Here is a 13,807-nt window from a genome sequence, read left to right as displayed (position 1 = left end):
AATCCACCAGGCACTTCTTGGAAACTCTATGGGGGAGTTCTACTCTGTCCTGTAGGGTCACTATGAGTCCGAATCGGCTTGACGGCACTGGGTTTGGTTTTGGTTTTGGGAAAAGCATTGTATTTCACCCAACTTTGATTATTTGCAGATAACCAAAATTAGGGACTTTGGTGTTGGTGGTAGGAGTAGTAATACTTTTTTAGTAAAGGCAACCAAATAATTTATATTTTACCAGGAATCATTCATTCATAGAACTTTTAAATAATTTTTGCTCTTGGTTCAGAATTTTTTAATGGCCTATATGTTACCACTCATTGTTCTGCATTGTCTGATTTTTAATTTCTTATGAACTTTTATTTTTCCATAATAAAAAAAGAAAGAAAGAAAATATTCTTGGGGAAATGAAGCCACACACTTCTGGGAAAAAGGAAAGAAAAAACTTTGATCATTTCTGTTTTTGTTTGTTTTGTTATAATTTAAAAGAAAAAGGAACTACTGTGATCTAAATTAAGACAGCATCAGATAGATTAAGCCCTGAATTTGGTTTCCAAGTGGTTAGGCTTTTAAATTGCATTTGCAAGAGTTTATTTTTAGTCAGGATGTGGTTATTTTTAGACCTGCTTCTCTGTCACTAGGAAATGTAATGCCTTTCTTTCCATTGTTGTTTATCAGGAAGTTCTGAGGCCCAGGCTTTTAAGATTTAGTTAGTTGAGAAGCCCATCTCTTCTCTTAGATGAAAGAATGTAAAATAAGGTAGGGAGAAAAATATGTTAATTGAGAACATGTCTAGTTTTTAAATTGTTAGCATTATTTTAATCTAAGTAACAGAACAAGGCTTTTAGGGAATGCCGAAAAGGCAATGTTTGAGTTCCCCCTACTGGTGTGCATCCCAGGCTTTTGTATTCATTAATACGTAGCTGCAGGGCCTAGGGGATAGATTAGAAATAGCTATGTTAGCTTTTTTAAAGCAGATCTGGTGATGAGAGAGAAAAAAAAACACCATTACTCTTTCTATAAATGTCTAACAAAAGAAACGAGATGTTTTAAAAATTGTGTTTTTTACAGCTGAAAGGAACAAAACTTAATCCTACAATGTTTGGTTTTTAATTTTGTCGTCTCTGTGATATAAGCTGCTTATATACTGTACTTCTCAAATGCCTGATGGTGTAACCTACGGAATAACACAGCACCAGGGGATCCACAAAAGGCTTTAAAACTCTGGGGAAACACATGCAAAGCTGGTGGTGGTGTCATAATAAAATTAAAGAAATTCCTAGGTTTTCTGGGTAATTCCTATTGTAGCATTTAAGAAAGTGACATGACATCATGTGATTGTGTCTGTCCGTTTAACATCTGTTCTTTCTAATTTGTCATATGTGTGTTTAAAACAGTTCTTTATTTTCAGCCTATTGTTCAGTAAATGCCAAGGAATATTAATGGCTCATTTTGAAAAAGAAAAATTTTAATTGACTCCTAAAAGTCTCTTCTGAACTTCTTATTATGTTTGCATTTTAAAGGTCTATTCAATCAAACTAAAATATTTATTTTTAAATTGCTTTTCAGCAATGCAGTCAACCTTTTAAGCAATGTTCCGGTCTCTTGTTTGGATGTTCTCATTTGTCCATTAACCCATGAAGAAACAGCCAAAGAGGCAACGACTCTAGATGAACTGCCCAGTGATAAAACAGCTGAGAAGGAAACTGTTCTAGAAAACAATACCATGGCATACAATGGTATGAATATGGAGGCCATTCATGTTTTACTCAATTTTATGGAAAAGAGAATAGACAAGGTAAGACTGATAAAATGGAGGGCTTGGGAAGATGTTTCTAAAGAATGATGTAAATGTGCCACCCATGCAGACACACACCACAGGACATGATTTTTAAATCTAAGCTTTTCAGAGTTGACATCTTGCATAATAGTTTGTTCATTGGAAAGCATTTTATTATAATGTGTGATAAAATGCTGAAACCAAGTGAAATTTTTATTTAATCGTGAAAATTGTGTTGATGCAACACCAAAATTACGACTAGTTCCTGAAAACAAAGGAAAAATTAATTCTGTTTCATATTGATACTTTCAAAATCCTAGAAATAAAAATCATCCCCCCAAAAACTTCATGATAAGTACTTTCTGTAATACCTAAAAGACATCAGCTTTCCATTTGTTGTGAGCTGCTTATTTTCTCTGGTCTGTCACTTGCTTGGTCAGGCAACTATATTCAAAGGCAGCAGGGTCATATGGATATATCACTAAAATCTTCACCTCATTTAAGGCCATTGACTGAGGCAGTAGGGACCCTAGAAAATGTAAGAAAATACACAAAAGACAAAAATGGGCATTAGTAAACATGAAGATAACTAATGAAATGGAAATACAGTAGGGAAAATAATTTTTAAAATAGTTTGCAAAGCTTTGGTAAATGAGACATTTTACCACCAACACCCCACCCCACATAAGAAAGAAGAGTATTAATATGCTGATTTATATGGAGGAAAATAATACTAATGTTAGGTACTCAACTAATGAGCGGGTATGATTTTCTTTATAGGGAAGCAGCTATAGAGAGGGTCTAACTCCAGTTCTCAGCTTATTAACTGAATGTTCCCGAGCTCATCGAAACATCAGAAAATTTCTCAAAGATCAGGTAATAACTTAATGCATATTATAAATTAAAGTTAATTTTCTTATATATATCTTCTTTTTTTAAGAAAGAATGGGTTGAATTCTCGTAATGGTTTTCTTTGAGAAAATGAGAGGCTCAGAAATGTTTGTTGTAAATCTTAGAAATCTTCCTAATCAAGAAATAAGTAATCTTCTATAGTATGCTGTTTCTTAACATTGTTCTAAATATTGAAATACTTTATAGCATGGACAGAGAGTAAACAAATAAATATTCATATATATAAATAAAAAATACATAATGACAAGAAGTGATAAGTGTTCTGAAGAAAGATAAAACGGGAAAGGGAGACTTAAGAGGGTAATGGAGGCCCTCTCTGAAGAGATGTCTTTTGAGCAGAAAACTGAATGAGAAAAGGAGCCCTGAGAATATCTGGAAGAGGAAGGTACCAGAAAGAACAAGTTTGAAGTCCCTGAAATGAGAGGATACTTTGGTATGCTTAATGAAAAGCAAGAAGACCAATGTAACTAGACAACAGTGTACAAGCAGGAGAGCGGTAGATGAAGTAAGAGAAGTAAACAAGGGCCATATAACAGTGTTGTATAGGACTTTTGATTCCCTTCTGGGTGAAGTGGGAAGGCGTGGGAGTGTTTTCAGAAGGGGAGTGGTAGGATCTCATTTATACTAAAAGACTCCCTGGCTACTGTATATAAGATGGTAGAAGAGTGTGAATGGACGTGAGGAGACCAGTTAGAAGCTACTGCAGTAGCAAAAAAGCTGATTATGAAGGCTTGGAGTAGGATGGTAGTGGTTGGAGTTCACGGTTTGGGATGCTTTTTGAAAGTAGATCTCACAAACATGCTGATAGATTGGGATAGGAGTTGAGAAAGAAAAGAATCAAAGATGACTTTGACTTAAAACTTTTAGATCATATCCTAAACTCCAAGTCTGACTTTGATATTAAAATAATGGAAATTGACCTCCTCTGAAATCCCAGTTTCAGTCTCCCACTCTCTGCCCCCATTCTCTTAGTTAGCACCCTCAATCCAGCACTCTTTCATTCCCCTGTGGATTGTCAGTCTGTCATCAACCTCCACCCTCATTGTCCTTCCCTCACCTCATGTTCTTACTTCCCTGCTCACCCAATCTAGATCCTACCTGTGATTCGTAACTGTAATCACTCTTTTGCTTACGTCTATAACCAATACTTCTCTCTCTATCTCTATCTCTCCCTCTTTCCCTTTCTCCCTTTCTCCCTCCCTCCCTCTTTCTCTCGCCTTCTCTCCCTTTCTCTCTCTCTCTCCCTCCCTTCTTCTGTCTCCCTCTCTCTCTCTCTGTCATTCTCTCCTGGCTAAATTCAACAAACTGGTTAAACCCAGCCTTCCACCTACTCTGAGTCTCTGTCTAAGCACTTGAACATGATGAGAGAAAATAACAGAACCTTATTGACTAGTTTGCTTTACATTTAAGGCCAACCCCAAGTGGGTCTCCCAGCATACTCCAAGATAACTACTTCACAACTCCTTTCTCTTCAAACCTCTAGCACACTCTTCTCACTATCATTTGTTGACGTTGCTTCCTGTTCCACTAAGAAAGTACAAGAAAACTTCATCATCCTGCCACTGCATCTGCCATCCATCTCTGTGTCTGTACTGCCAAATCCTTTGTCTCCCTCTCTGTCACAATTGATGAATTGTCCCTACTTCTGTCTGTGGTCAGTCTCTTCACTTATCCCCTGGATCCCATTACTTCTCACCTTTTCACCACCTTTGCTCCTGCATTTCAAAAAAAAAAAAAATTTCTTTTTTTTTTCTCTCCTTATATTAATCTCCCCCCCCCCCCCCCACTGTACTGGCTTGTTTCTGTCAGCACCCAAAAATATCTTCCATCTTAAAAACAAAAAACCATCCCTTAACTCCACTTCTCAAGCGGTCTCTCTATTTCTCTGCTCCTCTTTATGTAGTGTTCCACAGAAGAGTTTTCTATACTCCCCTTCTCTATTCTTTTTCTTCTTTGTTCCTCTCTTGAATCCTCTGTGATTAGGCTTTCATGCTTTCTACCCTACTGCAAAAGTAGCCATCAAAGTTACCAGCGCAATATTGCCAAATCTAATAGCCAGTTCGCAAATCTTCGTTTATTTTAAGCCCCAGTCCTGGTAGTGAAGTGGTTAAGAGTTCAGGCAGCTAACCAAAAAGTCAACAGTTCAAATCCCCTAGCCACTCCTTGGAAACCCTATGGGGCAGTTCTGCTCTGTCCCATAGGGTCACTATGAGTCGATATTGACTCAACAGCACACGAAAGCAACATTTTGATGTAATTGAGTATTCTCTCCTTCTTGAAATACTTTCTTCCTTTAGTTTTCTAGGACACAGTAGGGAACTTCTTTTTTGCTTGATCATCTTCTTCCCAATCCTAAATGCTTGAGTGCCCCCCAAGGCTCAATACTCAGCTTTTACCTCCATTTCTACTCACTTGGTAATCTCATTCAGCAGTCATAGTTTTTAAAACCATCTAAATGCTAATGATCCCCAAATTTATATCTCCAATCTGACCTGTCCCCTAAACTCCAGACTTAAATAATAACTGCCAACTCATCACCTCCTTTTGGATGCCTAATAGTTACCTTAAGATTAACATATCCCAGACTCATCTCTTAATCCCCATCACCCCAACCCGTTTCTTCACCTCTTCCCATTTCCATACAGAGCTACCATAAAACCATGAATAATTAAGCCAAATAAATGAATTAATTGATAAATTAAGGTCTTTCCAAGTTTTGGTTGTTTTAAGACATTCTGTATAAACACTTACGGGCTAACCTACTCATTGAAAGGTTGGTGGCTTGAACCCACCCAGAGGCTCCTTGGAAGACAGGCCTGGCGATCTGGTTCTGAAAGGTCACAGCCTTGAAAACCCTATGGAGCAGTTCTACTCTGCACACATGGGGTAGCCATGAGTCTGAATTGACTTGACAGTAAGTAACAACAACCTTAACTAGGAGGACTTGGTAAAAAAATAATAATAAATAAAAATACTTAAGGTATCCATAGGATCAAAGTTCAGCCAAACTGGCTGTCTATAACTAAGACAGTCAAAAACCTATTTGTTAAACAACTTATTTATATGAAGCTCTTGGGCCACACACTGTGTACATACAGAAGATTGTGATACCCACTCCCAATCCTCAAGACATACTACAGTCTAGGTAATGAAATGAGACCTGACAGGTTCAAAGCTAATGAAAGATACAAGGCAGAGTACAGAAGTGAACTTTCCCACTGAGGAGGGTAAGCTGTAGTTTGTGATGATCAAGAAAGATATAACTTAAAGTAACAGGTGATTAGCTTTGATAATAGTGTGATTTCAGCCATGGTCAATTAGTTATTATGCCCTGTAGAGAATACCTGATTAAATGTAATTTATGAATACCCGAAGGAAATTGGTTTTGAGTTTTCAGTATTTGGGCAGGTAGAAAAGAGAACAGATGGTAGAAATTACTGACCCATGTTGTATTAGTCTGGAGACGCTTGTAGAAGAGATGAATGTTTAGTGGCTTTGAAAGAGAACTGGACAAGATTTTCCATAGAAAAGAAAAAATCGCTGGAGAGTAGTATCTGGAGGAAAATGATTATGTGACATGCATATGCAGTTTGTGGGTGGTATATAAGAACAATAACAACAAAATTCCATGAAGAACTTGTTTGAAGGAAACAAAAATACAGATTAAAATTTTTGTGTAATAATCTTTATTATAGATTTTGTACTCTGAACTATAGGTACATGTTATTTGAAATCAGCTGTTCGATGTCTCATTTCTCTAGAAATGGGAGATAAACACATTCTGGTTGGTGTAGTCGAATCAAGAATTTATTGTGCAGTTACTTTGTGCCTAGCATTGTGCTGCTCTCTGGTAGAGATACTGAAATATGAATTCCTTAAACACTAGGTAGATACTTAATTTTCTGAGATTTAGTTTCCATTTTTGTCCATTGACATCTCCTTTCCACATTGGTTGCTTTGTCTCAGCCTCTTTTGCCTCCTGATAGGCAGTCAATATAGAAAGAGGAGAAGGGGTGAAGAAAGTCAGTTGAACGGGTTAAATAAAGGAGTATATACATTAGGTGCATATAATAGTCTAGCATAGAATAACTACACAGTAAATTACTTGACTTTGTGGCTATCCCCATTTCTTAGCATAGAGCCTCACTTGTAGAAGGGACTTAGTAAATGTTACTTGAAGTAATTCATTCTTCCTGCAGTCAGTAAATATTTATTGAACACCTATAATATGCCAGACACTGGGAAAAGAGCAGTAAACAAACTACACAAAAAGCTCCCTGCCTCCATTGAAACATACTCTTGTGGAAGAAGGCAGACAATAAGCAAATAAATATATACCATGTCAAGTGATGGAGCCCTGGTGGCACAGTGGTAAAGATCTTCAGCTGCTAACAAAAAGGCTAGCAGTTTGAATCCAATGGCTGCTCCTTGGAAACCCTAGGAGGCAGTTCTGCTCTGTCCTTTAGGGTCACTGTGAGTTGGAATTGACTTGTCAGCAACAGGTTTTATGTCAGGAGGTGATGGGTGTTATGAGGAAGATTAAAGCAGAGCAAGGGGTTAAGAAAGAGAATACTAAAGGTTACTTATATAGGGTGGTCAGGGAATGTCTCTTACAAGTGACATTTGAGCAAAGACCTGAAAGAAGTTACGAGTGAGCCATGCAAATTTCTAGAAGAAGTGTTTCTGGGCAGAGGGAACAACAAATGCAAAGGCCCTGAGGTAGGAAAATGCTTCTTATGTTTAAGGAATTCCACGGTGACTGCAGTAGTGTGAATCATAGAAACAAAGTCAAAGAAGTCACAGAGCGCTAGATTTCATGGAGACTTGTAAAACAGCTGTCAAGACCTTGTCTTTAATAATGAGTGAGTTGAGAATCCATGGGAATTGGAGGACTTTAAGAAAAGGGGTGACATGATCTGACTTTCAAAGGATCATTTCTAGCTATTATATAGAGAATAAACTGCAGGGATAACGTAGGAGGCTGTAATAGTAGTCCAGGCTAGAGCTTTCGGTAGCTTGGACTTGGTAATACTGGAGGAAGTAGTGAGAAGTGATTGGATTCTGGGTATATTTCAAAGACAGAGCTGACATAACTTGCTGATGGATTGGATGTGAGGCGTGAAAGAAAGGAGTGAAGGATATTTCCATGTTTTTGTCTCAAGCAAACAGAAGAATGGACTTGCCATTCAATGAGATGGGAAAACTGCTGGAGGAGCAGGTTCGGTGAGAGCATCAAGAGTCTTGTTTAGGACGTGTTAAATTTGAGGTGACTTTAGGAATCTGGACATCAGGGAAGAATTCAAGATGGAGATATAGCTTAGTCATATTGGCTATATAAAGCGATGAAACTGGATGAGATTATTAGTGGAATGAATGAAAATGAAGAAAAATTACCCAAGAACTGAATCCTTGAATACTCCAACATTTAGAAGTCAGGAAGAAAAAAAGGAATTAGCAAAAGAGGCTGAGGCAAAGCAACCAAAGAGATAGGAGGAGAACCAGAAGAGAAGGGTCTGGGTGGATGGAAGGGTGAGCAAACCAACAAACTTAAAGCAGGTTTCATAACCCCTCCTGACATTAGTCTACAAAAATAGAGATGATGTCAATGTTACATACTTTGTAGGATTACTGAGGATTATAGATGTCATTGCTGTTAGGTGCCATCTAGTCACTTCCAACTCATAGTGACCCTGTGTACAATAGAATGAAACACTGCTCAGTCCTTCGTCATCCTCATAATCGCTGTTACGCTTGAGCCTATTATTGCAGCCACTGTGTCAGCCCATCTCATCGAGGGTCTTTCTCTTTTTTGCTGACCCTCTAGTTCACCAAGGATGTCCTTCTCCAGGGACTGGTCCCTCCTGATATCATGTCCAAAGTATGTGAGACGTAGTCTCGCCATCCTTGCTTCTAAGGAACCTTCTGGCTGTACTTCTTCCAAGACAGATTGGTTCATTCTTCTGGCAATCCATGGTATATTTGGTATTTTTTGCCAGCACCACAATTCAGGGCCATCAGTTCTCCTTTGGTCTTCCTTATTTATTGTCCAGCATGCATATGAAGCAATTGAGAACACCATAGCTTTGGTCAGGTGCACCTTAGTCCTTAAAGTGACATCTTTGCTTTTTAACACTTCAGAAAGATCTTTTGCAGCAGATTTGCCAAATGCGGTGTGTCATTTATTTTTGACTGCTATTTCATGGGTATTGATTGTGGGTCCAAGTAAAATGAAATCCTTGACAATTTCCAGTCTTCTCTCCATTTATCATGATGTTGTCCACTTGTGAGGATTTGTTTTCCTTATATTGAGGTGTAATCCATACTGAATACTGTAGTCTTTGATCTTCATCAGTAAGTGCTTCAAGGCCTCTTCACTTTCAGCACGCAGGGTTGTGTCATCTGCATAACGCAGGTTGTTAATGAGTCTTCCTCCAATCCTGATGCCCCGTTCTTCTTCATATAGTTCAGCTTCTCGGATTATTTGCTCAGCATACAGATTAAATATAGTGAAAAATACAACTCTGACGCACACCTTTCTTGACTTTAAACCAGCAATATCCCCTTGTTCTGTTCAAAGGACTGCCTCTTCATCTATGTACAGGTTCCTCATGAGCACAAGTGTTCTGGAATTCCCATTCTTCGCAGTGTTAATCATAATTTGTTATGATACACATAGTCAAATGCCTTTGCATAGTCAATAAAACGCAAGTAAACATGCTTCTGGTATTCTTTGCTTTCAGCCAGGATCCATCTGACATCAGTAATGATATCCCTCATTCCGTGTCCTCTTCTGAATGTGGCTTGAATTCCTGGCAGTTCCCTATCGATGTACTGTTGCAACCACTTTTGAATCGGCAAAATATTACTTGCGTATGGTATTAATGACTTTGTTGGCTAATTTCCACATTCTGTTGGATCACCTTTTTTTGGAATAGGTATAAATTTGGATCTCTCCCAGTCGGTTGGCCAAGTAGCTGTCTTCCAAATTTCTTGGCATAGACGGGTGAACACTTCCAGCGCTGCATCTGTTTGTTGGAACATCTCAGTTATATTCCGTCAATTCCTGGAGCCTTGTTTTTCGCCAGTGCCTTCAGTGCAGCTTGGACCTCTTTCTTCAGTAGGCTTCTTCCTTCAGTACCGTTGGTTCTTGATTATGTGCTGCCTCCTGAAAGAACGTCCACCAATTCTTTTTGGTACAGTGACTCTGTTTTCTTTCCATCTTCTTTGCATGCTTCCTGCTTTGTTCAGTATTTTGCCCATAGAATCCTTCAGTATTGCAAGGCTTGAATTTTTCTTCAGTTCTTTCTGCTTGAGAAATTCTGAGCATGTTTTTCTCTTTTCGTTTTCTAACTCCAGGTCTTTTCATATGTCTTTATAATACTTCATCTTCTCGAGCCACCCTTTGAAATTTTCTGTTCAGCTCTTTTAGTTAATCATTTTTTACATCCTCTTTAGCTACTCAATGTTCGAGAGTAAGTTTCAGAGTCTCTTCTGACATCCATTGTGGCCTTTTCTTTCTTTCCCGTCTTTTTAATGGCCTCTTGCTTTCTTCATGTACGATGTCCTTGATATTCTACAGCTCATTTGGTCTTCGGTCATTAGCGTTTAGTGTATCAAATCTGTTCTTAAAATGGTCTCTAAATTCAAGTGGGATATATTCAAGGTCATACTTTGGCTCTTGTAGACTTCTGATTTTCTTCAGGTTCAACTTGAACTTGCATATGGGCCAACTGTTCTTCTGTTCCACAATCAGCCCCTGGCCTTGTTCTGACTGATGGTATTGAGCTTTTCCATCGTGTCTTTGCGTAGATGTAGTCAATTCGATTCCTGTGTATTCCATCCAGCGAGATTCACATGTACTGTTGCCATTTATGTTGTTCAAAACAGGTACTTGCAATGAAGAAGTCATTGGTCTTACAAAATTCTATCATGTGATCTCTATCATAAAGGCTATATTTTCCAACTACCAATTCTTCTTCAGTGTTTCCAACTTTCACGTTCCAATCACTAGTAATTATCAATGCATCTTGATCGCATGTTTGATCAATTTCAGACTGCAAAAGTTGGTAAAAATCTTCAATTTCTTCATCCTTGGACTTGATCGTTGATGGTTGATGTGTAAATTTGGATAATAGTCATATTTACTGGTCTTCCTTGTAGGCATATGGATATTATCCTATCACTGACAGTGTTGTACTTAAGGATTGTTGTTGTTGTTAGGTGCTATTGAGTTGGTTCCAACTCATAGTGACCCTGTGTACAACAGAACAAAACACTGCCCAGTCCTGTACCATCCTCACCATCGTTGTTATGCTTGAGACCATTGTTGTAGCCATTGTCAAACCATCTCATTGAGGGTATTCCTCTTTTTTTTCTGATCCTCTACTTTACCAAGCATGATATCCTTCTCCAGGGACATATGACAGAGTAGAACTGCCCCATGGGGTTTTCTAGCCTGTAATCTTTACAGGAGTAGATTGCCAAGTCTTTCTGCCATGGAGCCGCTGGGTGAAATTGAACCACAAATCTTAAACCACTTAACTGTTGTGCCACCTAGGCTCCATATTCCAGGGACTGGCAAATAACCCAAAATCAATAATTAATAGCTATTTTTTATTATAAAACAACTGGAAAGCATAAATACAGATTTTTTAAGTAAATACTGAAAATGCTGCAGGAATTCTAAGAAGATAAAAATTAACAGAAGTCAGAGTATTAAGGATGTCTCCATGGAAAAAGGAGAAACTGACCCAAACTTATAGCATGGATTTTGTTAGGGGGTGTTCTGAGTAGGTGCAAGATGAATGAAGGTTCAAGAATGGATTTGAGTATAGCGTGGTGCGTGGTGGTACAGTGTAAGTGTTCTATTCAAATATTGATACAGGCATGAAATTATTCGGATCAGATTTTGTTTGTTTGGTTTTATTTTCAAAAAATTTAATATGTTTTTCCACTCTTATAAAACTGAGCCCAGTAGACATCCTAAGACTGATGAGCTACATGGTACTGTCCTTGCTTATTCTAGTACTCTCAGTTGATGACAGTTTTTGCGTTTGTGCCATCAGGTTTTACCACCATTGAGGGATGTGACAAATCGACCTGAAGTTGGTTCAACTGTGAGAAATAAGCTGGTGCGCCTCATGACACATGTTGACCTTGGTGTCAAGCAAATTGCTGCTGAATTCCTTTTTGTCCTTTGCAAAGAGAGAGGTAAGTTAAACTCTGTTTGCCCCCTGCTTTTTTATCTTTCTGAGGGAATTTGAGAAGTTTACTTATTAACGATAGTGATCTCATTCCAGCCTTTCCAGGCAGGATGAGGAGATAATAAAAATTAGTAATTTGAAAGCATCTTCTGTATGCTTCTGACTTCAGTGTGACCTGCAAACAGGTATACTACCAAACACACTCACATTCAGGCTTTGCCTTCTGTGTCCTTAACCCAGGCTCCTTAACCTTGGTGAATCAGAGCATGGAACCATTTTGAAAAATATACTTCAATAATTCGGTTACTACTATTTTAATAACCAGGCAGAGGCCTGGGTTAGTTCCCCTGTTTGATTCCTCATGGAATTAAAGCTATAGGAGTTTTTGTTTCATCACTAAATTCTTTAATCAATAAATAATTACCGAATGTGAGCTATATAATATATTGGAAGTATAAAAATGCATAAGATATGCTCCTTACCCTTGATATAAGGGTAAGATAGTGGTAGAGAGAAATTCTAAAAAATAACTATATTACAAAGAAATAAATACTACTGTATATGTATATATAAAGCACTTTTCTTCTGAGATAGAGCTAACAATTAAAAATATTTCCTAAAATTATGTGGATTATTTGCTCTACAAAAGGCATGTGCTCCAAACAAGGAGCTTTGACTACATTATTCAGAGATTCTCCTCACCTGTTTCTTTCTTCACCTCCTAGTTTATAAATGTACTTGCTGGTCCCATCTAAGAAGATTTTCTATTCCACTTTTGAAAAGTACCCAGTTTTACGAGATGAATTTGGAGATAGAAAAGTCTGCTCACTTCTGTCAAAAATCTTAAATCAGTTGAATTCTTTAAGCTTCCTTCCTGACTTTTTGATCCAGCCATTTTAGTTCCTGTTAAGATAGGATGTTAGCAATGTAATTTAATCATTTTAATAATGGTGATGATAAACATAGCTATTATATATTGAGAGGTATCATGTGCCTGACATTCTATACATAATGTCATTTAATTCTCATAGGGACTCTACGGTAAATATTATTATAATTTTTATTTCATAAATGAGGCAACCTGGCACTTGAGAACCTTTCAGCAACTTATCCAAGGTCACACAGCTGCTTAGGGCAGGGCCAGAATTTGAGTATTACCTGCTTTTCATTCTGCCATATTGCCTCTCATAGTAATTTTCTTCAACTGTTGCCATAGACTAGTTTCTTTAGCATCTGTTCTTTTAAACAAATCAATTCTTTAATAATTTTGAAAAAAAAATTGATTTAGCATTTTGGAATTAAGCGGTTAGCATAGTGTTTGCATATAGTAAGTTATCTGTAAATATTGGCTGAATTAAACTGATTGTTCGGAGATCAGAAATTAGCTGTGTTTTAAAGTAGAATTGCATATGTATATACATAAATCTAAACCACACGTGTGTATCTATGCATTGAAAAAAGGTTAGTAAAAATATACACTAAAATGTTGTCATTGGTTACCTCTGAGTAATATGATTACTAATGATTTTTTTTAACTTCTCTACATTTCATAATTGTTCTTCAGTGTATTTATATTTGTGCGTACTTTTAAAACATTTTAAAAGGGGAGAAAATAATTTATTTCTTCTACAATTACGTATCTAAGTATAATCACCTTATTTATGAATTAGAAGTATCATAGCAAATACAGTATATGTGTTTATAATGATTTTTGTTAATGGTATCTTCATTTGGAATGGTTTGCTTTGTTCCCCCTTGGACCCAGTACTTCAGATTTTAGTCCTAACTTTGAGCCCAAAGCCAACCCACGCTTTTTTTTTTTTTTTTTTTGTCATTTGACCTTTGAGAATTCTATATAAAATCATCTGCTTTTCCTTCCAGTTCGATTATAAGTTTAGTAGATGCATTCTTCTGGAAT

General features: G+C 37.4%; 1 protein-coding gene across 7 annotated transcripts in view; it reads left to right on the top strand.

Annotated features, from left to right (window-relative positions):
* RIC8B (RIC8 guanine nucleotide exchange factor B) overlaps window positions 1-13,807 on the top strand; it is a 137,016-nt gene that overhangs the window by 86,382 nt on the left and 36,827 nt on the right. For all 7 annotated transcript variants that reach the window (XR_002783682.2, XR_010321704.1, XR_002783674.2 and 4 more), the window contains exons 5-7: window positions 1,564-1,792; window positions 2,555-2,650; window positions 11,752-11,896. Coding sequence is in view for 3 of the 7 variants with exons in the window: in XM_023539157.2 (XP_023394925.1) it covers window positions 1,564-1,792; window positions 2,555-2,650; window positions 11,752-11,896 (470 nt within the window). In the remaining 4 variants the exon portion in view is untranslated. The remainder of the gene's footprint in view (window positions 1-1,563; window positions 1,793-2,554; window positions 2,651-11,751; window positions 11,897-13,807) is intronic.

This window comes from Loxodonta africana, chromosome 4, assembly GCF_030014295.1.
Source record: "Loxodonta africana isolate mLoxAfr1 chromosome 4, mLoxAfr1.hap2, whole genome shotgun sequence".
Classification (NCBI taxonomy): Eukaryota; Metazoa; Chordata; class Mammalia; order Proboscidea; family Elephantidae; genus Loxodonta; species Loxodonta africana.
The sequence above is the reverse complement of the archived record's forward strand: the minus strand, read 5'-3'. Positions and strand labels throughout refer to the sequence as shown.